The 26,647-nt window shown below is 38.4% G+C and overlaps 1 protein-coding gene across 1 annotated transcript in view; it reads left to right on the top strand.

Annotated features, from left to right (window-relative positions):
• ptch1 (patched 1) overlaps nucleotides 1-26,647 on the top strand; it is a 62,201-nt gene that overhangs the window by 20,126 nt on the left and 15,428 nt on the right. The window contains 16 exon segments of the mRNA XM_058784017.1: nucleotides 868-1,057; nucleotides 1,272-1,341; nucleotides 1,436-1,527; nucleotides 3,349-3,547; nucleotides 3,730-3,851; nucleotides 5,599-5,746; nucleotides 7,194-7,325; nucleotides 8,978-9,133; nucleotides 9,217-9,315; nucleotides 12,938-13,063; nucleotides 16,788-16,906; nucleotides 19,549-19,805; nucleotides 19,808-20,031; nucleotides 20,289-20,598; nucleotides 22,565-22,707; nucleotides 25,584-25,767. Coding sequence (XP_058640000.1) covers nucleotides 868-1,057; nucleotides 1,272-1,341; nucleotides 1,436-1,527; nucleotides 3,349-3,547; nucleotides 3,730-3,851; nucleotides 5,599-5,746; nucleotides 7,194-7,325; nucleotides 8,978-9,133; nucleotides 9,217-9,315; nucleotides 12,938-13,063; nucleotides 16,788-16,906; nucleotides 19,549-19,805; nucleotides 19,808-20,031; nucleotides 20,289-20,598; nucleotides 22,565-22,707; nucleotides 25,584-25,767 — 2,571 coding nt within the window.

Genomic DNA, 26,647 nt, shown 5'->3' with positions numbered 1-26,647 from the left:
TATAATCATTTATTAATCAATTATCATTTTGACTTAACACTTTTCTTCATTTAAAGGCTGAAATATGAGGTTTACCTTTTTTTGAAACTTTTTCAAAGCTTTATTTGAACATTTACATTAGATATTTGAACATGCTATTAAACTGTTGTCAGTCATGTTGTCATTTAAAATCTGAACATCATTGGTAATGTTATTGTTTTAGTGATTATGCAAACAAAAAGTCATTTTATTTGTTGTTAGTTGATTTTTAAATATAAAACTTGAAGGCATTCATGTGTGGGTACTTTTTGAACATCTCTAGCACATTTTAACAATACCGTGATAATACTTATAACTGTGATAATTTTGGTCACTGTAATCGTGATAAGAAATTTTCATACCGTTACATCCCTACTTTATTCAACAATTCGTCTCCGTGTCACCCTATAGCGCCATTTTGGAGAGTAACACATATGTAAACAACGTATGTACACAGATATGTTGTTTACGTTCAGATCAAAGTGTAAACAACGTAGCCGCGTTCGGTACTGCTGACACAGAAGAGCATACATTGTTTACGTATGTGATACTCTCCAAAATAGCGCTATAGTGATGACGCAGAGGAGACATCAAAATTCATAAAAAATATCTTAATTTGTGTGATGAACAAAGGTCTTACAGGTTTGGAACGACATGAGGGGGTAATTTTTGGGTGAACTATCCCTTTAAGCTTTGGAGTTTGAAGCAATGTTTAATGCAGCATTGAATCTCTCTTTTCTCCATATTATTTCCTGTTACCTCTTAAATCTGCTTATAAATAAAAGTACTAAAAGGTTATTGAGCATCATCTGAAAGTCTTCTTTATCACTTTTCTTCTCCGTTTCATAGTGGGCGGCAGGGTGAATCAGGAACTCAAGTACACGCGGCAGAAGATCGGAGAGGAGGCCATGTTTAGTCCTCAGCTCATGATACAGACGCCGCGACAGGAAGGTGCTAACATTCTGACCGTAGAGGCACTCAAGCAGCACCTCGACTCTGCCATAAAGGCCAGCAGAGTACACGTTTACATGTACAACAGGTAACGGCTCACCAGCTTCTGAAGAGTTGTTTCTTTTTGAGTAGTTGATGCATAACATGTCCATGGACTTTTTTAACAACCAAAATTATAGGTTAAAATTTGGGAAAGTGTGTATTTTAAGTCCTGTAACTGGTCACTATTTCTCTTAAGTTTTCTGCTTTAATGGTAGTCCACAAAATTATAGTTCATCTAATTTCCACTGTTGTGTTTTCAGGCAATGGAAATTGGAACATTTATGCTACAAATCAGGAGAACTCGTTACAGAAACCAATTTTGTGGACCAGGTAAGTAAGAATTGTTACAGTATCTTTTTAGATCGACGTTTTAGTGGATGACCTCTTAGGGCTTGTGACAGTAATAGCGTATTTATTTTTTCAGATTATAGAGAAACTGCACCCATGTCTGATCATCACTCCTCTAGACTGCTTCTGGGAAGGTGCTAAGCTACATTCAGGAACGGTCTACCTCCCGTAAGTTGCACACACCTTTCTGTATTTGCTTGGAGCCTGTAATGTTTGATCCTGTCTCGTCTGGTGTTTGTCATCAAGTTGATTTGCCAGAAGGGCCATTTTCATACATTAAACGCTTCACTGACATGTCCTTCCTGTGAATAGAGCCATACTGAAAACCAATAAACAAGCAAAATAAATTTTTAGGAAAATGTTTTTCCTTCCGATCAAGAGAGGTGGTTAAAAGAGGATTTTACAGTGTTTATTTGATAAATTACCTTATTACGGGTAATTTATTTAAAAATCATATTCAGGCAAGATGTTTAATGTGATTCAAGTCATTTTTACTCTATTTATGGGGAAATTCAGTAATCAGTGAAACTTACCCACGAGTTAAACAGAAACCAGCAAAAAACTGCAAAAACCACTTGCCGTTATATTGAATATATTATCGAATATTGAATCAGGTTCTGTGTTTGCACTTCTCTGTGTATATTGGTTTAGTTTAACGATTATATAGTTTGTATTTATTTGAGTGCATATTGATTTTCCATGAACAATATACAAAAAAAAAAGTTAAATGGATCATAATTAAATATTGTGCTAAGTGGTGCTCCTGTGGTGTTTTCTGAAGGCCTTCATTGTGATGGTGAACCGCTCAAAGCCTCACACAATTGTTCCACTTCTGCTGCTAATGGCTCCTTGCAACAGTTACACTCAGTAGACAACCACCAAGTCTGCAAAAGTTTTTCTGCCCTCCTCCCCCTCCCTCTCTCCCTCCATCATGGATGGTAAATAAGGATTTTACTGTGTTCTGGTTGGGGGACTTGGAATAATGACTCAAGCCTGGTTAGGCACATACAATGTGGTCTGAACCGCTGCAGGCCTGCCAGAAGAGAAAGAGAGAGGGGCGAACAGAAGGAAACACATACAGAAAAAAGGGAAGAATGAAAGGAAGAGGGAGAAATGAGAGAAAGATGGTGCAGGGACGGAAAGGCGGAGCGGGTTTGACAGAGGGCGGCTTAGAGAGTCAGTCAGCGGAGCGGTGGAAGTGGACGGATGATGGAAAGTGGGCGGGTGAACTCGGTGCGAGGAAGGCCGTCTGAGGATAGAGTCAAACGTACGGGCAGGACGGGAGACCGGGGGAAGACGCAGCAAGAGAAAGAGGGTGCTGAAAAAAACAACCGAGACGAGATGGCAAGCAAAGTATGGGAGGTTTGCAAAACTGCTGCGTTGGGCTGTTAGTTGTGGGGAGATGCCAGGCCCTGAGCGGGATCACCCGGCACGGCAGTATAATTAGAGGGGATAAAGATCAGATGAGCGGATTGATTCCATTTTCTCAAAGCTGTTATTATGGAGGCAGGCTGAAATCCAATCCCAACTACATTAGTGCTGCCACCGCTGTGACGTGCAGCGTCCATCAATCCCTAAGCCTTCGGCATTCCATCCAGTCACCCTTCATCCGCTCCCCGTAGTTATGCCCAACCACTTTAAGCACGTCCAACATCCCATAAGCAGGGCTCAGTCCGTTCTTCTCCTTCGTGGTAAAACATACACTACCGTTCAACAGTTTAGGGTCAGTCAGATTTTATTTTTTGAAAGAAATTAATACTTCTATTCTGCAAGGACTTCTAAAACTGATCAAAATGGACATTAACAAGGTTTAGAATGTTCCAAAAGATTTGATTTCAAATAAATGCTGTTCTTTTGAACTTCCACAGAAATATTAAGCAGCACAACTGTTTTCAACATTGATAATAGTAAGAAATGTGTCTTGAGCACCAAATCAGCATATTAGAATGATTTCTGAAAAATCATGTGACACTGAAGGCTTCCCCACAGTGGCAAAGACCCAGTGCAGTGGACCAACTTTGATCCGATGGGATTCATTGCTGAGCTGAAGATGCTGAAGTATCCGGTGGACAGCTGGGAGGAGATGCTGGTCAAAGCAGAGGTGGGCCACGGCTATATGGACCGCCCCTGCCTGAATCCCGCGGACCCCGACTGCCCATTGTCAGCTCCCAACAAGAACATGACACGGGTGAGTTCAGCAGACAAGGGTTGACATAGAGCAATAGCTGGAAATCATTTGCGATTATTTGTTATTCTGTGTTAGGTGTCTGTTTTTGAAGTCATAGGCTGCAGATAAAGATTTGCTAATTTAATCAATATTGTTTTGCATCTCGAGCGTGTCTCTGATTTACGATCTGTCATATTTTTAAGCCTTTTGACGTGGCTCGTGTTTTGACTGGTGGCTGCTATGGGCTTTCCAAAAAGTACATGCACTGGCAGGAGGAGCTTATCGTAGGTGGGACCAAGAAGAACGACAGCGGCAAACTTCTGAGGTAAGAGACAACTTTGGGATTTAAACGTTGAATGGATTTATCTTAATGTTTTTTACTTGTAAAGGGAATACATTTTTGCGAAAACCTTAGAAGAGAGAGAGAAAGGAAAAAATGAAGCGTGTCTTTAAGTTTGTCACAGTTTGACAATTTTTGGGCATTACGTGGCAGTGGATAAAAGATCACTTTGTCTTTCCCTCTCTCGTATGCACTCACATATACACTGTGAGGTTTGTTTTTTGTGTCTTTCTTGGCAGATCGTAATCATTAGTAAACTGCATATTAGTATTCATTCCCACAGACTGAAGGAAGCCCACACCTTTTACTCCAAGAGCGAAACATTTTTCCCCAGATTGTCATACATCCTAAAAATGTTAATACACAACAGTGGTGGTGGCGGAAAATATTCTCTTGTGACTCTGGAATCATCCGCTGTGATTTCTAGGAATCGTTTCACTCTGAAAACCGTGGTTTTCTGAAAAGAGAAAGGCAAGGGTTTTTCTTTCAAGAAGTATTCATTGAACAATAGTAGGTTGACAGTCCACTTGAGGGAGTCTGTACTCTACAGTTGGGGAAGTTTTAGCTAGTCTGTGGAACAAAGTGACAGGCCGCTGTTTTTAAGCATGTTAGTGGTTCTTTTTGAGGTTTTTATCCCCAAGTAGTGACAGACAAGGTCAAGACTGTGTTTGCACAGGATTCCCCCCAATCCCTCAAGAAAAGAAACCAAGCTTAACAGCATTAACCAATAAAATCTTTTCCAGCATTTTTTAAATTAAAAAAATATTAATAGCAAAAGTCAAACGTTTAATAACCTTAAAAAAATGAATTTTTTATGTTGCTCTCAAAAAGTATGTAATGGCTTGTTTCGAGACGAATTGATTCACAGAGTTGATTCACTAAGTATATGAGCTGATTCAATTCATGATTCAGTGTAAAGAGTCTTGGGTCAGTTAAGCTGATTCTGAATGATTTAGACTGTTGCCTACAATGTCAGGGGATTAGAAATATATAACAGATGGTTCAATATATTGGTTATAAATACATTCTCTGAAAATTTATATTTCAAGCTTCAACTGCAAATGTCAAAACCTTTTTTGTATGCGTGTGTGAAGAAAAAGTTGGTTCTTTTGAGTTTGTAGCTGTAGGCAAGTTTTTGGGACACACTACCATGTCATAAAATTGCTACCAGAAAATTCACCAGAAATGTCCCTGGACCACAAAACCAGTCTTAAGTCGCTGGGGTGTATTTGTAGCAATAGCCAAAAATACATTGTCAAAATTATCAATTTTTCTTTTATGCCAAAAATCATTAGGATATTAAGTTAAGATCATGTTCCATGAATATATTTTGTAAATTTCTTACCATAAATGTATAAAAACTTCATTTTTGATTAGTAATATGCATTGCTAAGAACTTCATTTGGACGACTTTAAAGGCGATTTTCTCAATATTTTGATTTTTTTGCACCCTCAGATTCCAGATTTTCAAATAGTTGTATCTCGGCCAAATATTGTCCTGTCCTAACAAACCAATGGAAAGATTATTTATTCAGCTTTCAGATGATGTATAAATCTCAGTTTCGAAAAATTCACACTTAAGACTGGTTTTGTGTTCCAGGGTCACAAATAGTGGACCATCTGGGGACCTTTGGCATACTCTTTTCACACACTTATTCCAATCTCACATCTACTCAGCAGTGAAGCACTTGGTCAGTTTCACCCTTTCACTCAACTTTACTCTTCCTCACAGTGCACAGGCCCTCCAGACCATGTTCCAGCTCATGACCCCAAAGCAGATGTACGAGCACTTGAAGGGCTACGAGGAGGTCTCGCACATCAACTGGAACGAGGACAAAGCAGCTGCCATACTAGAGGCCTGGCAGAGGAGATACTCTGAGGTAAATGCACGTCTCATCTGATGGAAAGGATGCTCTGTGGATGGCCAGACTGCAGTCTACTGTAGTGGAGATATTTACAGTGCTTGTTTCTGCTGTAGTATTTGTAGTAATTCATTCTTTCATCAGGTTTTACTTTGCTTAAAACCATTTAGGAGGCCCGATTCCTTCCTCCAGCCCAACATTGTGTGTTTCCTGGAACATACATTCACATACATGCACTCATGCAGTGTGAAGGCATTCATCTTGAATCATAAGTAATGCATACATTCCAAAGGGGCTGTGTCTCTCGAGGTTAGGACCCAGCTGTTTAAGTGCAGTCCTTCAAAGGCATAAACTTCCCTTTTTTCCCTTCTTCATTCTTTAAACACTCAGCTTAAGTGTGAACTGGGAAAAACGGGGCACATCTGTAAGGTCAGGAAAGGTTGTGATGGGACACTGTAGAAATGTGTGCGCTAAAACCTTCACATGTATTAGATGTGTTACGTTATTGCATCGAAAATATTTCAGTCCTTTACGTTGAGGCATCATGAACTAACTAATGAACAACGTTTTTGCAGCATTTATATAACATTTCAAGTTGTATGAATTAAATGTCAATTAAATGTATTATGAATAAACATGAATTAACAAATCAACTACAGAAATATTAGAAATTAACATTTTATACATTTTTACAGAATTTATTAATAAAGTTCAATTTGTTAATTAATGTTAATAATGTTAATTTTTATATTGCAAAAATGACCATTATGCAACATTAATAAATGTTGTATAGTATTATTTATTGTTAGTTAATGCATTAACTAATGTTTACAACTTGAACCTTATTTTAAAGTGTTAGCGAAATCATTTTAGTGTGCTTTAATAACAGATTTGCTCATTTAATTTGAGGTGGCAGCATTACAGCACAGCCTGTTTTTGCTAGTGTGGGTGTCCATTGCAAAATCAACCCCTCTTGGTGTGGCGGCCCCAGCACTTGTGTGTCTGTGTGTGTGTTTTTGCGTGTGTGTGGTATCTGTGTGTGTGTGCGTGTTTGACAGGACCGTCTGGAACACATTAACCCGCTCAGCGCACAATCTCTTTCACAGCTGCCGTCCCATTGGTGGCTTGTGTGTGACATCATCTGGTCTCTGTTTTGTCAGCCCTGACCTCCGCTTGGCATAGGGTTTCTTTCTGGTGCGTGTGTGTGCAGGGCTGAACATGTGCGCGTTTGTGGATGTGAGTGTGTGTGGTTTTAGGGGGGTGGGGCTGCGATATTCATTTCTTGGATAATTGTGCTGGTGAAACATTTGTGGGTCTGTGATTTCCACGTTATTTAATTACTTTCATTGGCCTGAGGGAAACACAAACCAAAGAAAAGATGAGCGGTGAGAAGATTGGAGAAAGGGTGTAAATGAATTGAAGGTAAACAACATTAATGGTTTTTTTCCGTCCTGTGCGTCCTCAGGTTGTCCAGCAGAGCGTGTCAGTAAATTCGTCTCAGAAAGTTCTCACATTCACCACCACCACCTTGGAAGACATCCTTAAGTCCTTCTCTGATGTCAGTGTGATCCGTATCGCCAGTGGCTACCTCCTAATGGTAAACTAACTCCCACATCTGAAGAGCTTTTGCTTTATCTAGACTTCCTCTCTTTTTTGTTCAGGTTCATTTTAACCTGTTAAGGACTCACATGAGTATTTGTGAATCTGTAGAGTATGGATAATTTCTTTAACGTCATGTTAAGGTCTATTCACACCAAAGCTGTCATGACAAAACAACAGAAATATATGTTTTAAAAGAAAACATAGTTTCAGGATTCGAAACATTCACACCAAATCTGAAAAAAGACAGTGCTTTAAAGGCATAGTGAAAATTCCCAAAAATGAAAATTCTGTGATCATGTACTCACCCTCAAGTAGTTCCAAAACTGAGGGTGAGTAAATGATGATCATTTTTATTTCTAGGTTAACTATCGCTTTAATTAACATGCTTATTATTTTAACATTTAAACTGATTATATTAAATGCCACTAATTGAACTTAAGAGTGTTTTTTTACCAACTTAGGTAGGGCTTAAGTACATCTTTATATGTAAGTTTCTAATTACATCTACTGTCCTAGCTGCAAAAAAAAATTTTTTTATCTTGTTTCCAGCCAAAATATCTAAAAATTCTTATATCAAGAAATTATCAAGTAAAATTATTTTTTCAAAACAGAAAACACGATTATTTTGCTTACCCCATTGGCAGATTATTTTGCTTGTTTCAAGCAAAAAACTCACTTAATTTTGACATGTTTTTTCTTGATTTAAGAATTTTTTGATATTTTGGCTGGAAACAAGACAAAAAATCTAAGTAAGAAAAGCATTTTTTGCAGTGTTTGAAATGTACACATTTGTAATGAAGTTGCAATTTAGTAAATTTAAACTATATTCTTTTTACATTCAATATCAAACAACAAACTACAGTTAAAATAATATTTTACATATGCTTTAGTATGTTAGTCAGTGCATAAGTGTACTTCAAAGCATGACAAATGATTATTTAAACAATGATTTAAAATGTACTTTAAAGTAAAACTTTCTGAAAGTGTACTTGAATGTGTCAGTATATATAGTCATGAAAGTGTACTTTTTAAGATTTTAAGTACACTACAAGTGCACTTTCAAACATGCACAATTTTATTTTCACTTAGGGATTAAATTGAAAATATTCCATCCTATGAAAATGCATCTCAAGACCTCTATATTCATTCTGTTGCAACTCCTGGTTTTTTTTTTATGTAAATGCCCTCAAGAAATACATCCAGTTTGGGTCAGATGTGCCTGTAACAAGCCTAATTGTATAGGGATCTTTAAGACCGATAAATCAAAGCTGTGACCAAGCATGTTTCTTCACGTTGTACTGCTAATGTGAGTGTTGCGAGTGTTCTGTCACTCTCCTCTGTAAGTAAAAAAGCCTTGTAGAACCAAAAAAATGTAACAAAAATTGACCTAGCCTCAAAATCAGACAGTCGACTGATCATTGAGTACAATATATTATGTGAAGGAGTTCGTAGAGATAGATTTTTTCATTTTAAAATCTTGTTTTCGTGCTGAAAATTCAGACTTGTGTATTGGCCTTTAGTGTTAAGTTACATGCAGCTTGCCAGTGCATGCCTGACCCTGCTGTGCCGTGACCGCACTCATGAGAACAGCGCTGCGGTAACGTGATAATGTCAGATTAACGCTATAGCTATGTTATCTGTGTGCAGCTTGCCTATGCGTGTCTCACCATGCTGCGGTGGGACTGTGCCAAGTCTCAGGGGGCGGTCGGGCTGGCCGGAGTGTTGCTGGTCACTCTTTCTGTCGCCGCTGGACTGGGACTCTGCTCGCTTTTGGGCATTTCCTTTAACGCCGCTACCACACAGGTACATCACACACACATGCAAACATGAACACCGTGGGTAGTGTAACATCTTTCACATGCAGCATGCTCTTCATGTGTTTAAAGGTGTTGCCATTCCTGGCCCTTGGCGTAGGGGTGGACGATGTCTTTCTCCTGGCTCATGCTTTCAGCGAGACCGGCCAGAACAAGAGGATTCCATTTGAGGTGTGTTATCTCATCCCAAACATCCTGAAAAGCAGGGAACACTACAAAAAACAACAGTTTTCTCCCACCACAAACCATCATATGCGCAAAAGTGACTGCACATCCAAAGATAGTGTCGAGACAAGGCAGTCCGTCCAGAAATGAAGGAGCTAGCACGTTATCAGGAGGAAGGGGGATATCAATGTGTACCCTCATGTTATCACTTACATAAAGGAATGTGTGTGTACCTGCCCCGGCCTGTGATGTAACTTCAAAAACACTAGCATACTTTGATCTGCTGAGGGACACCGTATGATGTGTGACTCAAGACGTTTCTCCTAAACAACACAGATGAAAAAATGTACCATAGTACTATCATTGTTATGTTTTGATTTTAGATATGGTACCATGTTAGTACCATTGTTTTCTATGACACACTTTAAATTAACAAATAAATAACATAGTATGCTTACAGTATGAAATCTATAATATATATATATATATATATATATATATATATATAAAATAGATTTTACGCATCTTTTAGCTTCAAAATGACATATGAACAATCAGTCAAATATTTCACAAACCTTAAGTGTTAAATGCTTGCTTCATTTGAAGATGAAAATAACTAAAAGTAATGATAACTGAAGACATACTCAGTTCATTCATTAAAGGATTTGTCTTACTTGTTCAAACCTGTAACTCTGAACATATTATTTCAATACATTATACATTTATTAAATACATTTATAATACATAGAGTATTTCTGAACAGAGTCTTCATTAAAAGATCAGCCCATTAGAGTCATTTGTTCATTAATTGGTTTTTTATACTTCTTACTTTTATCCATACTTTTGGCCACTCTAGTATATCAAAGTACTGTGATATTAACATCTGATATCATAACTTTACCGTGGCACTGCCAGGTGTTAATCTTTAATCAGTTTCTGTGAAACCTTTTCTAGCACAGGCATTTGAGTTGTTAGTTTTACTTGCGAGACTCGACTGGACAACAGTAATCTTATGTGTATATGATCTGGGTTTTTATAGTAGATTGTGGATTCGTTTCTGTTGATACATCTGTCAAGGGTATCTTTGTTTAGCTTTCGTGTGCGTTTACGTGTGGTCGTGTATGAGAAGTGATTTAGATGACTCTCATGCAGATGGCTGAGTTCAGGCATGTATTTGCTTGTGTTTATGTGAGATTGCACAGCATGCAGCGACACTTTTGTGTGGAAAGTAAACAGTTCCCCTGTAGGAGGAGAGAGAGAGCGAGAGCGCAGAGCCTTCCTGTCTTAAAACGCGCCGTGTGTGGTCCTGCACGTCCTCAGATACCAGAAAAAACTTTCCCTCTTTCTTTCCTTCTCCTCATCTCTACCTCCGTGTGTACGGAGGTGGGGTTTGGAACTGTTTCTCATGCGTCTCACACCCTGAATGGCTTTGAAACGAGGAGAGAGAGTTTATCCTAACAAGACAGCGAGCCAATCGTGTTTCTGCACCCTGGGCTGCTTTGTTTAAAAGGATATGTCCTGCCTTTGATGGAAAATATTTCTGTGTGAGTGAGGGATAAGGAGAAGGGAGGGAAATGAATCTCTTTTTTGTGTTTTTCCTCTCACTAAAAATCTGCTTAATAATGGGGCGAGAAAGGAAAGCTTTTCATCAGAAGTTGAGCTCATTAAGTTGTCATGGCAGGTTGTGTGATTACCAGCTCTCTTCAATGAAAATATCAGCGAGCTTAAATGCAAGTTACACCTTCACAAAAGTCATAATGAGTCCGGCAGTGATTTATTAAAGGTGAATCATTATTGTCAGACTAAATTTCTGTTCTGATAATGTCTGTATCATTATTGACCAAAGTAATCTATGCCTAAGAGTGAAAATAAATGCTTTATTTAATTTTTTTATAAATTAAAGAACATCTAGAACTGCACCTACCCCACATTTGATAATTTAATAACAAAATAAACTTAATTTATATGCATTTATTATGAATTAATCATTGTTTATCATCATTTTCAGTTACTCAATTGTTTTTGTTCTCCAAAAAATGAGTTTGATTGCGCTAAGAATATAATTGTTCAAAGCACAACATTCAGATGAAAAAGAAATAAGTGAATAAAAGTTTGTATTATATTACAGTTTTGAATAAGTATACACTGAACTTACTGATATATCGCCATATTGTAGTGGTCATCCGATATATCAACAATTTTTCAAATATCGGCATCGGCCGAAAGGTTTTTCTGTTTGGCCGATGTGTTCGAGGCGAGACATTTATTTTGATGGCGCTGAGAGTGGCAGCGCCTAAGCACACAGTGTTCACATTCTCCCTCTTGTTCGCTGTTGTTGTTGTTAACAGATCTGTCCAATACGGATAGAAGAAGTCAGCTAGAACTGGGCAGTCGTGGCCTAATGGATAGAGAGTCGGACTTGTAACCCAAAGGTTGTGGGTTCGAGTCTCAGGTCCGGCAGGGATTGTAGGTTGGGGGAGTGAATGTCCAGCGCTCTCTTAAATGGCTGCCCACTGCTCCGTGTGTGTGTTTACTACTCACTGCTGTGTATTATAACAATTGCTTTTATAGTATTACTAGTAACAGAATACTTCCTCGTTTGCCGTCAGCATTCAGCATTTACGCATTTAAAAAAAATCTTTGAATGAACATTTAATTTCACAAACCTTGCGAACTTAAGTAGAATCCAGTTGTTAGATCTTGTGAAGTGTGCATTTGTATCCTGCATGACAAACTTTAACTCGTGATTTCAAACTATGCTGCGCTTTATGCATTTGCCCACTGTCATATTCATGTAATTTTTACTTTGTGCTGTATGTAAAATGACTGTTACCTTGGCTTTATTTGAACAATATTATTCCCAATGCACACAAACTTCCTAGAATACTGAGTGTCCTGTTAGTTACAGTGTTTACTTCCTTTTTAATTATATTTTTATTAAATATTATTTATTTGTGAAAAATACTTTGTCGTCTAAAGTATGTTTATTTTACACATTTATTTTTTATTAAGAATATAATTGTTTAAATTGTTAAAAGTTTGCATTATATTACAGTTTTGAATAAGTATACACTGAACTTACCGATATTTGGCATTTTTCAAATATCGGTATCGGCCGATACGTTTTTCTGAAATCTATTTTCAAATGATTTAAAATTTCTTAAATATTAATTCAAATAAATAAAATTATATCGGCTATATATCAGCCATCGGCCACCCTGCTTTCCAAGATATCGGCATCGGCAGCTGTCAAAAAACCAATATCGATCGACCACTACACTGAACATAAAAAAGGAAATAAATCAATAATTTTAATGAGCTTTCCAGTACAGTAATGACAAAGATACCCGTCCCTAGTAGTGAACATCGCAACTCGTTTCACATGTGAATGGGTTAGCCAATCATAACAGAGTCATTTATGTACAGTGGTCTGATCTACTGCGGCACAATAGCAAAAACAACCAGTTTAGTTCTCAGGGTCCAAGAAAAGGTGGAAAATGGACTTGAAAAGCTAATATACAACAGTGTTTGTTGCAAGACACCTTGACTAATTGACTCTAGGGGTAAGAATAATATGCTTGCTGTTAATTTGATGACATTGTAACTTTTTTCTGTCTTTCTTCCTCAGGACCGCACTGGTGAATGTCTGAAGAGGACTGGGGCTAGTGTAGCTTTGACTTCCATCAGTAATGTGACAGCATTTTTCATGGCCGCCCTTATTCCAATCCCAGCACTCCGAGCTTTCTCTTTACAGGTTTGTTTGTTTGTTTGTTTAGTTTTTTTCTTATTCTTGAGTAGGAATGCATTTCAGATTGCTTGTCTGTAGCAGTTGTGTGTTTGTTTGTATTACTAATGGACAATGGACGTGTTCCATACCTTCATTGACTCCAGATTTCTCCACATGACTTTTATTGATTTCATTCATCAAACCGAGCGTGTGACAGGTTGAGCGAGCTGGCATGGCCCATAACCCCCCCATGGCGTGTGATTAGTGGTACGGCCCCCTAAGCGTGCAGATTGTGGGCACGTAACTCAATCTGGGAGTGGGGGTGGGTCACACGGGTTGTTGTTCCACACATCTGTGGTTTATTTATGACCGCAAGGCTGTGGAAGTGACATAGAAAGAGGCTAAGTAAGAGATCTGCCCACAACCTGTTCCTGACTTAAACCAGGTTAAAGAGACAGTCGAATGAAAGTTCTGTCATCATTTACTCACCCTCTTGTTGTGTCACATCTGACGTTTTCTTCTGTGGGACACAAAAGGAGATGTTCTGAAGACTGGACTGGAGCTTTCATGCTTCATAAATTTTCAATGAATCAAATAAATGATGTGAATGATTTGTTCAAGATTCACTACTCATGAATGGAGATTTTCAGTCAATAATGACTTAATTTTTGTCTGTGCTCACACAAATCTATGGTAAGGCTGCAGAAGACCTTAGAAAATAAAACATTGAGTCATATGGACCACTTTTGCGACACTTACACCGTGTCCTAACTACATGCGACGTGACGCGTGATAAAAGGTATCTTTTCCATGTTAATCAGAGTTTTTGTCCTAACTAGCCGCGATGGCGTCACGCAAAATTTCTATTTTAGAAATGGTTTCTATTTCCGCGCCGTCGATGCTGGAACAGCAACATACAAACTATATGAAAGTAGATCATCTCAGGTGATTATGTGCTTTATTCAAAGTTAAACGTGTCTAATGTGAGTTTGAATATCATATTGCGTGACCTTATAGCCAAACTGAAAGCAACAACAGATAGTTTACCTCAGCTCTTCAAAATAAATTAAAGCAAAGATGTCCGTTAAAACAATGCGAACCAACGAGCATATTCCATAACAAAGATGGTACTGTATTAGTCACTCAGTATGTACATTTAATGATGTTAAAAAGGTTTAATATTTATGAATTAGATTATAAATTTATCCATTTTGTTGTGAGTGCAGTGCGTTTCCAGAGAGAGCCTGCCCAAACACGCTTCTGATTGGCTGTGATATTTGATTGATTCTGTCGCATCTAGTGTGGACACATAAATTGTGTGTAGTTAGGACACAGTGTTATGGTGCTTTCACATCCTTTTTTCACATTCTTTCGCATCCTTTTTTGAAGATTAAAAACTACATTTCCCATTGATTATAATGGCATTTAGATTTTCTACTAAAAAAAGTAACTCTTTATAAGAACATGAGGGTGAATAAATTATGACAAGAGTTTATTTTTGAGTGAACTGTCCATTTAAATGGTCTGTGAAATCTGAATACCTATGTTTAAACCTGCTTAATCAGTTTAAAGATTTTCTCCTTGAACACCCCCTCACATGAGACACACACAGACTCAGCACTTGGGCTGCTTAACCCTTGAACTTTAGGTTAAGTAACCGCGCCATCATCCACATAACCTGCACAGCTGCACGGAGGCAGACGCAGAGATTTACACACTGATGCCTTGTTCTGTTCAACAAACACGTTCACACAAATCTCAGCTTAAACCCTACAGACAACCTCCCCTATTGCAGGACCCTTTGATCCTAAAAGCAGAATTGCTTTATATATCTGCAAGTGTAAACTGCAGTATAGTGTTTGTGTTTGTTCAATGATTGCATATTTTCAGAAGAATGATGTGCGGGATGAGCCTGCCGACCACACGCAAGACGTGGCTCATGCCTAAACACGCACACACACACTCATACAGTGCTGTAGATCTAGTATTAGGATGTGTGGATTGATGTCTCACACACGTCTGTCAGACACGCTGTTTTTCACCGCAGCGCAATCCAACTGGCACCTGTTCAATGGTGCCTGAAAACACTCATCTTCAAAACCGCTGAGAACACATGCGCACACACACACGGCTAAGAGATACTGCTTTTGTAAACGTGTTATTTCCTGCTGTAACAGTCTATATTTTCAGCTGTAGTGTACAAATGTTTACTTCAGCTTTTGTGTCCAAATATTTACTTCTGATTATGTGTTGCACTTCAATGTTCTCTAATTTGGGCAAAATGCTTCAAAATTCCTAAAAAATATATTTTTGCCTCCTCCTTATTTTACCTAAAATATCAAAGTCAACTTTAAAGTCAAGAAAAGAATCAAAATTGACCAAATTTACTAATATATTCTAATATTCAAAAGTTTGGGAACTTTTTATTAATATTTTTAATAATAAAATTAATACTTTAATTCCGCAACGATGCAATAAATTGATCGAAACTGACAGTAAAGATATTTATAATGCTACATATGTATTCTATTTCAAAGAAATTCTGTTGAAATTGCTATTCATCGAAGAATCCTGAAACAAATTTGTTGTGTAACATATCTTTTTTTAAATTGTAGTGTGACATTTTTGGTTCTCATTATACCCAAAGGAAAAAAACCTCTGTCTTTATTAGAATATAGTAAATCGATAGCTTTGATTAACATTTATTTCTGTCTAATAACATTACAGAAGTAAATGGGTTGGGATTAACATTTCATGGTGACGCTATTTCTTTGTTTTAATCATGTTTTGTTTCAATTATTCTGTCTCTATTTAGCACTGTTTTTTTGGCACCTCCCTCTCTTTCAGTCTTTTTATCTATTTCTTTGGCAGCATAAAAGTGAGCGCACATGTCAGGCCTAACAAATCTCACTGTAGAATCACTCACGCACATTCTCTCATCTGTTCTCTCTGTTCCTCTCATGTGTTGATAGATTTGATACTGTGTTGTCTAATGCAGTGACATTCACACATTTTTAAGCATAGATGAAGTGTCCAAATGCTTTTTGGAGTTGCTTTGTATAAATGAGTTTCTCTCATTGTGTCTTGGCTCTGTCAGGCTGAGCTGCTCTCTGGGTGGTCTGGCAGTCTGACATAACTCCAACCTCCACCCATAAAAAATACACCCCAACTAGGGCAGGCATGCTTCAATCTGCCCTCGCCCTCTCTCTTTCTCGGTTTCTGACTTTCATTGTCATGTCATTTTTCTTTATCCAGTTACTCTTCTCACATAAGTTATTCTGTGAGCTTCAACCAAATGAATCAGGATTAAAAGTTTCAGATCACTTGTTTGTTTCTCCACACTGTTAAGGAGCTTTTGGCCTGGTTAAGTCTTTTTAGTAAGCTTGTGATATATCGGCTCTGAAAGAAAATGGCAGTTTCCCAAGTTCAAGAGAGCCACATCTAGCTGAAAGTCTTTTTCCCAGTTCTTCGTATGGAAGTGTGTGGATTGAATTATGAATTCAATAGCATTGTGATTTACATTTAGAAATCCAAACTGGATGAGCCCAAATTTAATTTTAGGGATGGCAAGAGTTGTGTTTTTTATTTGTTTGTCATTCATCTCTTATGAAGAGGATAATTGTCTGAAATTGAATTTGTTGGGATCATTGTGGTTTTGGCATAGACCCTCTGCAGATGTGTGGGTGTCTCTGTGTGTCATTATTTTGTGCGAGTATGAATATGTGCTTAACATCTTCATTTTCTCTCTCAGGCTGCAGTGGTTGTGGTGTTTAACTTCGCTATGGTGCTGCTCATCTTTCCTGCCATCCTCAGCATGGACCTGTACCGCCGAGAGGACCGTCGCTTCGACATTTTCTGCTGCTTTGTCAGGTAGCACACAAACATTAACCTTGCTAAAAGAAGACAGTTTTCCCATTAAATTTTGCAAACTTTCCAGGATTTTTGGAAACTTTTTTTCTAAACTTTTGGACAGTTTCCAGAAATTTACCAGAAATATTCTGCCCATTGGCACCGGTAGCCTTGTTGGTAGTGCGCCAACATACTGCGCCGTTGCACTATGGGCATCCCGAATTGGAAATGTTCTGCCCCTTTGCAACTCTAAAATTCTAATTATATTTAATACACACTTAGCCTAACTCTACTCAAACATACAGTATGTTCTGCATTTTTAGAAGAAAAACATAATTTAATTTATTTTATGCACCATTTTTACCTTTAAGTCCTCAAATTTTCTTATGGTGATGTTTTTGTCCCTTAAGTATAGTGAACAAAACATTAAATACACTTTTCTTAGTTTGTCCTACATACTTTTTTTTCAGGATTCTTTGATGAAAGTTCAAACAGCATGTATTTATTTCTATAATCTTTTGTTACATTATATATGTCTTTACTGTTACTTTTGATCAATTTAATGCGTTTTTGCTGAATAAAATGATTAATGTCTTTAAAAACACCCACAAACACGATCATATTTTCCATTACCTGTTCTCTGTGCATTACTTTTTTAACTAGTGAGTTTTAAGATGGCTTTTTATAATTGTGAAGACATTTTCAAATTTGTATAGCAAAACAAGCACAGACATACACACTCACACTGCCATATAACCATCCATCACTTTTTCTCTGAGGTCAGGGTGTGATATGGTTTTGTGATCTTTCCAAACTAATTCAGATATAATATATACAACAGCCTGTTATGACACTGAGTGCAGTAACAATTAAGCATCAACCTGCCCTAACATCTATACTTTTTGTGCATATGTGCGCGTGCTGATGTTTATCTCTGTCTGAGGCCCCGGGCCCTCAAATAAGACATGCTCTTGCCTCTCCTGCGTGCTGCAACATTCTTGGTGTCTGATGAGAGAGAGAGAGAAAGCAAGTGGGCTATAGGCACATACTTTACCTTCTTAGTCATGCCCCCAAACTCCTGCAGGAAATTAAACCTGATGCCTTAACCTTCACCATGGTTGAAACGCTTGCTTTTTAGTCACTGACACTCACTCGCCTCTCGGCTTTAACTGCTCTCGACTGGAAAACTGATTGCGGTTGTATTTACATGCATTTGCATGAGCACTCAAGAGTAACGAGCTGCCACATCTAAAGGTCATTTACAAGCTCACTCGTTAACTCTCCATCCATATAGAAAATCATGGAAAATAGACAGGCTCTGTTACAAACTGTAGTTAGCAGCCTACATTAGGGTTGTGACAGTGAGGAAATGTCCCCACCGGTTAATCGACGTGTAACAAAACCAATTAAATAAGAAAGTTTTTTTAACTTCCAAAATCACCTTAGATAAACGGCAAAAGTCAACAGGCTTTTCAAAATGCAAAATATTGCCAAACGTGCGCTTTTGCATTTCGTTTTGAAACTAAATCTTCCGCCATCCTCTTGTCTGTCTCACCTCACTCTTCTTGTCAGTCAGCTCGACTCACGTTCCTCACGTGAATGAAATCTAATCTATGATGCGTCTGTCGTTCTGCACGCTGTATTGAGCTGCCGCGTTCAGTTTTTAATTTAACAGCGTGGTAATCTAATAATAACAAAAATATACGGAACACACACTGATATTAGGTAAAATAATCAGTTTTTATTCACTTTCTTTTACCTCGTTCAAAATCCTGTATTCATTTTTTCTAATGCTGCATCCAAATTTGAATACTGTCCATAGTGTTTTGGCAAAGAATTCAGTTTAGAACTACAAACACGAATAAAAGGAACTACAAGTATGGCAGATGTGCTAGTTGGATGCTTAAGTAGAGAGATTTAGATAAGAGGGGTTTGAACGATTAATAACCGGTATGTAACCTGATAAAATTACTTTTCATCTGCAACAACATTGTAAATTTTAATAAAGATAAATTAGTCAAGTCAATTTTAAATGCTTTATTATGCAAAAACATGAGGAGAGTTCTTTGTAAGAATGACCAACGACTAGTAGATCATTGTGCTGCTTCGATTCTCTCCAATATGGTAGGATGAATTCTTGAGGAGTCTAAATTAAATAAACTGAAATATGCAGTGTATGTGAAAACATTAACAGTGACAAAATGACTGACAGGCCAGTTAGTCACAACAGAATGCATGTTAATTGTTAAAGAGGCAATTATGATGTGATAGTATGTCTTCTTTAACACTTAAAAGTATCTACTTTCTTCACATAAAAAGTACTTTTTTGTGCATAGTGTAAGTAGGTGAATTGGGACACCACACAACTGACTGTGTCACATGCATTATGGGGTTGGATTCTCTCTCAAGGATGCATATGATGCTTAAAATTTGTCCTAATCGAGGCATCTTAGAAGAAACAATTCTTAAGATCCCTACTTTTTGAAACATCTTTTGTAGTAAACGTTAGTCTATACATGCCAACTTTTTCCTCAGCTCTTCTGTATCATTTCCCATTGTTGTGATATAAACCAATATTGCAGGAAATTCCACACATAATCGACTATTACATGGTGCTTTTGTGTTACTCAAATGCTCTTTGTTTTTCTCTTGCTTTCCTTTAGTCCTTGCGCTAACCGGGTGATCCAGTTGGAGCCGCAGGCGGCGTACACTGACTCCTCTGCTGAATCCAGCTGCTACAGCCCTCCGCCCTCCTACAGCAGCCACAGCTTCGCCCAGCACACCCAAATCACCATGCAGTCCACCGTACAGCTGCGCACAGAGTACGACCCCAGAACACAGGCCTACTACACCACGGCCGAGCCCCATTCGCACATCTCCGTTCAACCCTACGCCCCCAATCCCAATCCCAATCCCAACCCAACCACAACAACAACAACCGCAACAACAGCAGCAGTGCAGGGCCAGGACCGGCTTCTGATGCAGCATCCAGCCAGAGTCCTGACGGCGCGAGCTCCACACGAGACTTGCTATCTCAATTTGGGGAGTCGAGTTTACGCTGTCTGGAGCCACCGTGTTCACGATGGACGTTTGCATCGTTCGCTGAGAAGCATTATGCACCATTTCTGCTGCAGCCGACAACAAAGGTGAGGGTAAAGTTTTGTGCACATTGTCCTATTGGAAGTGGGATTATAGATGCCAGCGATGAGCTAATATCCTGGCATTTAATGAGCAACAGTGTATCTTGTGTTGTGTAAGTGTTATTTTGTGAGTCAAGGCCTTCTGAAAACCACAAACACCTCAAACAGGGCAGAACTTCGTCATAAGACACTAAAACAGCAGTAGTTTCAGATGAAGCCAAACCCTGACTCATATCTGACTTTTTTTGTGTGTTTCCTATCAGGTGGTGGTGATTTTTCTCTTCTTGGCACTGCTCGGGGTCAGTCTGTACGGCACCACCCGTGTCCGGGACGGTTTAGAGCTGACTGACATTGTGCCACGAGAGACGGGCGAATACGACTTCATTCGTGCCCAGTTCCGCTACTTTTCCTTCTATAACATGTACGTGGTGACCCAGAAAGCTGACTACGCACAGATCCAGCCTCAGCTCTATGAGCTGCACCAACGCTTCGGCACTGTGAAGTACGTCCTGCGGGAGGAGAACGGCCAGCTCCCACACATGTGGCTGCATTACTTCAGAGACTGGCTGCAAGGTGTGTAATCGATCAGTCTTGCGTCAGAGAACATTGGTGGGGGTCAAACCCAAAGGCCAAACCTTTAAAAATGAAAATTCTGTCATTAATTACTCACCCTCATGTCGTTCCAAACCCGTAAGACCTTCGTTCATCTTTGGAACACAAATTAAGATATTTATTCTCATAGCTTCATAAAATTAAGGTTGAACCACTGATGTCACATGGACTATTTTAACTATATCCTTACTACCTTTCTGGGCCTTTAACATGTCAGTTGCGTTGCTGTCTATGCAGGGTCAGAAAGCTGTCAGATTTCATCAAAAATATCTTAATTTGTGTTCTGAAGAAGAACGAAGGTCTTGTGGGTTTGGAACGAGTACCTGAGTAATTAATGACTGAATTTTCATTTTTGGGTGAATTATCCCTTTAACAAAACTGTCTGGTCATATGGATCATAGCTAATTCTGACCAGTAACTGCCTATTTAGACAGTAAGGGATCACCTGACTTACAAGAAAGGGACCAACATAAACATATGCTTTTCTTTTGTTTGTTTTATGCATAAATGTCAATACATTTTTTTTGTTTGAAAAATGTAGTACTTTTATTAAGCAATGATGCATTAAATTGACCAAAAGTGACATTTATATTACAAATAAAGGATGTTCTTTCGAACTTTTAGACAATCCTGAAAAAAATGGATCATGGTTTCCACAAAAATAGTAAACAGCACAGTTGTTTTTTAACATTGATAATTAGAAGAAATGACATCAAGTCAGCATAGTAGAATGATCTATGAAAACCAAAAATTCAGCTTTGCCATCACAGGAATAAATTACATTTTGAAATATATTAAATTATATTTAAACAGTAATGTAAAAGTAAATGTAAATTGTAATAATATTTCACTACATTATGGTTTTACTGTATATTTGAATAAATAAATTATAAAAAAGTTCAATAAGCGACTTTCTTCAAAAACATGGAAAAAATCCCAACATTTCATTTGCCAATAAACAATTAAACTTTGTCCAAAAACATTTGAGTTTTACAAAATGCTTAATTTTTACAGACTCTATTGATTTCCAGTCAGTGCCTCGCTTCATTGGAGATGAGTTTTACATCAATTTTACCAACGTCAGATCATCTGTTTCTCACAAACATCAATCACGCTGCTAAACCTCCAAATCTGTAACACATTTAATGTCTTAAGACAGATTATGATCCGAGAGTGAGATTTAAATGGAGAGATTAAAACCAGAGAGTGAAAATGTGGGGGGGAAAAAGAAAGAAACAGTGTGGGGACAAAAAAATGCAGTTGAGGTGAGAGTGAAAAAAACAAGTAGATTGGGAGATACGGGGCATGTCCCTGCAACATCTTTTTCCTTGTGGCCTCCTCTACAGTGGCTTCTTTCGGAATGCTGTATCTAATCCCGGGCGGGCCATATTCAAATGCAAACCTTGTTTTGCCCACTTTCTCTCACATAGCTCCTCTTTAGAAAGGCATACCTGTCTCCAAACGGCTTCTGTCCAGACGGAGTTTGGGTGGCATGTACAGACTTGCTTTGTCGGCCAAACAGAACCTCAAACATCACTGGCGTTTTCCAATGACTTTCTTTTGTTTAATCCTTTCAGTACTCTCATTGGACCACATGTTTTCCTTTTCGGTGCAGGGACAGCATCTCTATGTGTGCGTTCACTTTGTGTATGTATGTGCGTATAGGCTTCAGTAAAGGCTGTTCCAGAGAGGGTGGAGAGAGCTGTCTTTAATATTGTGGTTTGAAATGGTTCGACAAATTGGTCACAGACAGTGAGACGAGGGAGAGAGAAAGCAATGTGCCCCAGAAACGGACCACTGGCGTTGAGGAGAGAGGGGGGAGAGAGAGAGACAGACAGAGTCAAGGGATGGCTGAGAGGAAAAGTTAACATGGTTTATGTATAACCTTTTGAACAAGGTACTCAAAATAATGTGTGTGTCCTGGCAGGTCTGCAGGAGGCGTTCGATAAGGACTGGCAGGCCGGTAGGATCACTCAGGGGAACTACAGAAATGGCTCTGATGATGGTGTCCTGGCCTACAAACTCCTGGTGCAGACCGGCCGCAGAGACAAGCCAGTCAACATGAACCTGGTAAGAAACTTAATAGACTTGAGTCCACCTCACTTGAGTAGGATCAGGTTTAATTCAATGCAAGTCCAGTTTTCATGGATTGAATCCCATGATTCTTAGTGAAAGGAGATTGAGCCAGTCTCCCTGAATTGTATAGAAGAAATCTCACCTGTATCCACACTATTTTATTTTATTATATTTTATTTTCCATTACTGAATGTAAAAATGACCACAATACATTATTATTATTTTTACTTAGTAATATTACATATAATATTTATAATTTTTGTTTAAATGAATGTCATTTTTATATCTATTATGAAATTGTTGATAATAATAATAATTATTATTATTGTGTGATAGTTCATTCATATTTAAGATTTATATATATTTTTGTATTAATGTCATTTTAAATATATTACGAAATTTGAGATAATAATAATAATAATGACGACTTAATTATTATTGTGTAATATTATTACATCAGTATTTCTTATTATTGATGTCATATTAATTGTATTATTATTATTATATGATGCAATATTAACATTAATATTAAGGTACAATTAAACAACTGACATTCCTATCCCTTTTTTTCTAAATATATTAACACATTAAATTAGCCTGGCCTTTTCTGTTTCTCCCTGGTTGACACGAACAACATGTGTATGTGAATCTCTGACGGAGGGGTGCTTGGGTAGATATGTGTTTAGCATCAGTGTCAGGGTTTATAACCACGCTTAGGAACCACACCTGGCTTCTGAATGTCCGTCTATGTCTGTCCTCATTCTCTCTCTCTCTTTCTCCCTCTGATTGCTTTACCAAGCACAGGAATTTAAAGCTCTCGATGGGGCCGCAACTTGCCTCTGAAAAAGCAATTAAGTCTTCATTTAAACCATTTGTTCCACTTTCTTGCTGCAGGCCTAAAGCTCGGCCTATACAACCTTTCAGGACTCCTTCAGAGGGGCCTTGTCAAGAAGAAACTCCTGCACACACACACACACACACAGTCACACCGACAAAAAATATAACAGGTTAACACATTAACAGTTTCCAGTTGCTACCCAGCATGAAATGTCAGGCAAGAGGAGAGCAAAAATATGAAAAATATAAAGCATACCACATGCCAAAGGGGCTGGAGGGTGGGGAGGTGGGGAGGTGGGGAGGAGTGGAGGAGTGGAGCGGGTGGCTGCGAGTGTGAGTGTGTGTGTGTGTGTGTGTGTGTGTGTGTGCTTGAGAGTGTGTCGTCTTATCGGGTAATTGGCAATGCACACACAAGGCCAGAAATGATTTGCATTTTTGTTGTTTTCAAGTGGTCATTATTGTGCTGAACCATTGCCAGTTGAATGGGAAAGAAAAGCCAGCCGATCTGTGTTGGTGTGCGGCCTTGTGATGTCATTTCCTCTGCCTGTGAGGGAAGAGGGGCGGCAGTGGGCCAGGAGGCCGCCAGCTTCGCACTGTGTGCTTCCCGTGACAGCTTGAAGACATACAGTTGTTGCGCATCCTGCTGCTTAATGCAATCCAGATCTTTGGAATCCAAGTCCACTTTTTTCCCTCCCGACTCTCGCTTATTCCCTTCTCTTGGAACTGCTGCCATGTCCCCTTTCAGTAGATACAGAGGCGGGAATCACAAGCTGCCTCTCTCATTCTGGTCACCATAAAAGTCATGCTGTTATTCCTTGAGGACTTTCATTTTTTTCCCTCATCTGATAATAAAATTATTATTTATTATTATTGAATAATACTTTAATTATTATTGTATACTACATAGAAAATTAGAACAGTTAAACATCTGAGAATTTGTCTTATTTATTCTTTATTTTGCTTTTATTTTCTTATTAAATTAAAAACTAATACAGTTCAGTGTATCATGATTTTTTCCTATAATTAATGTAATAATTGTATGAGTTTTAAATTTATATTAATCAATTGAAAGTAAATAGTTTAACACCTCAGAATTTTTTATCATCCTTTTTTTTTTCTTCTTCTTCTTTTTTTTTTTTAAACCAGTGCAGGTAAATGTCTTGTTTTGTTTTTTTTGTCTGTACCTAATTAATTTTTTTTTTTTTTTTCATTGAAAATCAGTAGTTTAACATCCCATGATTTTCTCATCTATTATTTTTTTTTTTTTTCAGTATTACATTGAAAAGCAGTACAGTTAAATTATTTTTCCCCCCTCACCTATTTATTTAATTATTTATTTTCAATTGAAAATCAGTATAGTTTAGCATCTCAGGATTTTATTTTTTTTCTTTTAAACAATTTTTTTTCAAGTGTTGAGTGGGATTTTAAGTCATTGTACTATCAAAAACCCTATTTTGCCTTCACGGCAGGAGCCGTCTGTGGCGCTGGGCATTGTGGGTATCTATAGGGGTCAGGAGAAGCAAGTGTTTGCAACATTTGTACAGATGTTGTGTTATTTTTATAGCTCTCCTCCATTTGCTGGGTGGCATTTCCTCCAGTGTTAACAGCAAGGTTAACTGCACACAGACGCGCTCAGGGACTCCGGCCAATTTTTTTATTGTTACACTAACTCGAGCAATTTTTCTCTCACTCACTCTCATTTCTACCGCACACCCTGACCCCAACCCCCCCAAACACACGCACACTAATACACACTGACCCCCAACTCCTGACTGGGAGACTGTAGATTTATTTTCTCGAGAAGCATGTATGGCATTGATTGTGATGCCGTAATGACTTTGCCTTCACAGGAGGTAGCTAGCTAAGCGCTAGGCGAGAAGTTAAGCATTTAGAGATTACTGCAGCGTTGGTGGGCATTCACAATACTCATTTATATAGTACATACATTGGTGTACTTGTTCAAGAACTTAATGTTAGCAAAAAAACCGTGTTGTTTGAGCAGTTTCTAATTTACATTTTCTTTTCATCACCAGCTAACTAGACAGCGTTTGGTGAGCACCGATGGAATCGTCAACCCAAATGCCTTTTACATTTATTTAACTGCCTGGGTGAGCAATGACCCAGTGGCCTACGCTGCATCTCAGGCCAGCATCCGTCCGCACCCTCCTGAGTGGCTCCATGACAGGACAGACTCCATTCCTGTCAGCAGACTCAACAGTGAGTACTTTCTGGTTCATTTATCACCAAGTCTTTAATGTAACATGCTACATTTTTGAATGTATCCTGTTATCTGTAGCTCCTATGCTTTGTGAGCACATCAGTTTCATCCCAAATAGCAGCAGAAGGTATTAATGCATTAATTGGTTTGGTTATGTTTAGTTTGCATCGGTGTTTTGGAAAAAAAACATACGAAACAATTCATCTGTCCATGTTTAAAATAAACTAATAAATACATTTTATTTTTTGTTGTTTATGATTAAATGTGAAAGACTATTAGAATTCTGTTAACATTCTTCATAAGAAGTTTGACATTTGGCTGAAAGTAGTAGTCAACTGAGCTTTTCTAAAACTGAATGACTTGTGTGTCATTTGTTATGTTCAGACAGCAAAAGCAGGTTTCTTCAATTTGTAGTCGTATTTTTAAAGTTAACAGCGACGCCGGGCTGCGTGAGCTTGTGTACATTGTGTGTGTGCAGTACACAGTGGGCGCTCGAGAGAAATGTGACTGGATAACAAGCTGAAACGGCCTCTCCGACTCTGAGCCCCCGCAGCAGGCTGGCAGACATCCAACTCCTGTCCTGATGGAAATTTATAGTGGAGATTATAACGGGGCAAAAGCATGTTTAGCAAGTGGTCCTGCCTGACCCCTTCAGGCACTGGAACACACACTCAGATATTCCCTCCCTTCCACCCACACGCCCTTCACAGACGCTCTCACACACACCTCCGGAGCGCTAGTCATTCTGGGTCACATTCTTCTGATTTTATTTGTGGTTTTAAGACTGCCGCTTATCCAAGTCCAGTAGCTGGAGTGATGAGTCATTCCAGGCCTGCTGCTGAAAGCCCTACAGTGCACACAAGCTTTGATGACAGGTGA

This window comes from Onychostoma macrolepis, chromosome 08 (assembly GCF_012432095.1).
Source record: "Onychostoma macrolepis isolate SWU-2019 chromosome 08, ASM1243209v1, whole genome shotgun sequence".
Classification (NCBI taxonomy): Eukaryota; Metazoa; Chordata; class Actinopteri; order Cypriniformes; family Cyprinidae; genus Onychostoma; species Onychostoma macrolepis.
Note: the sequence above shows the minus strand (reverse complement) of the source record. Positions and strands in the feature narration are given on the sequence as shown.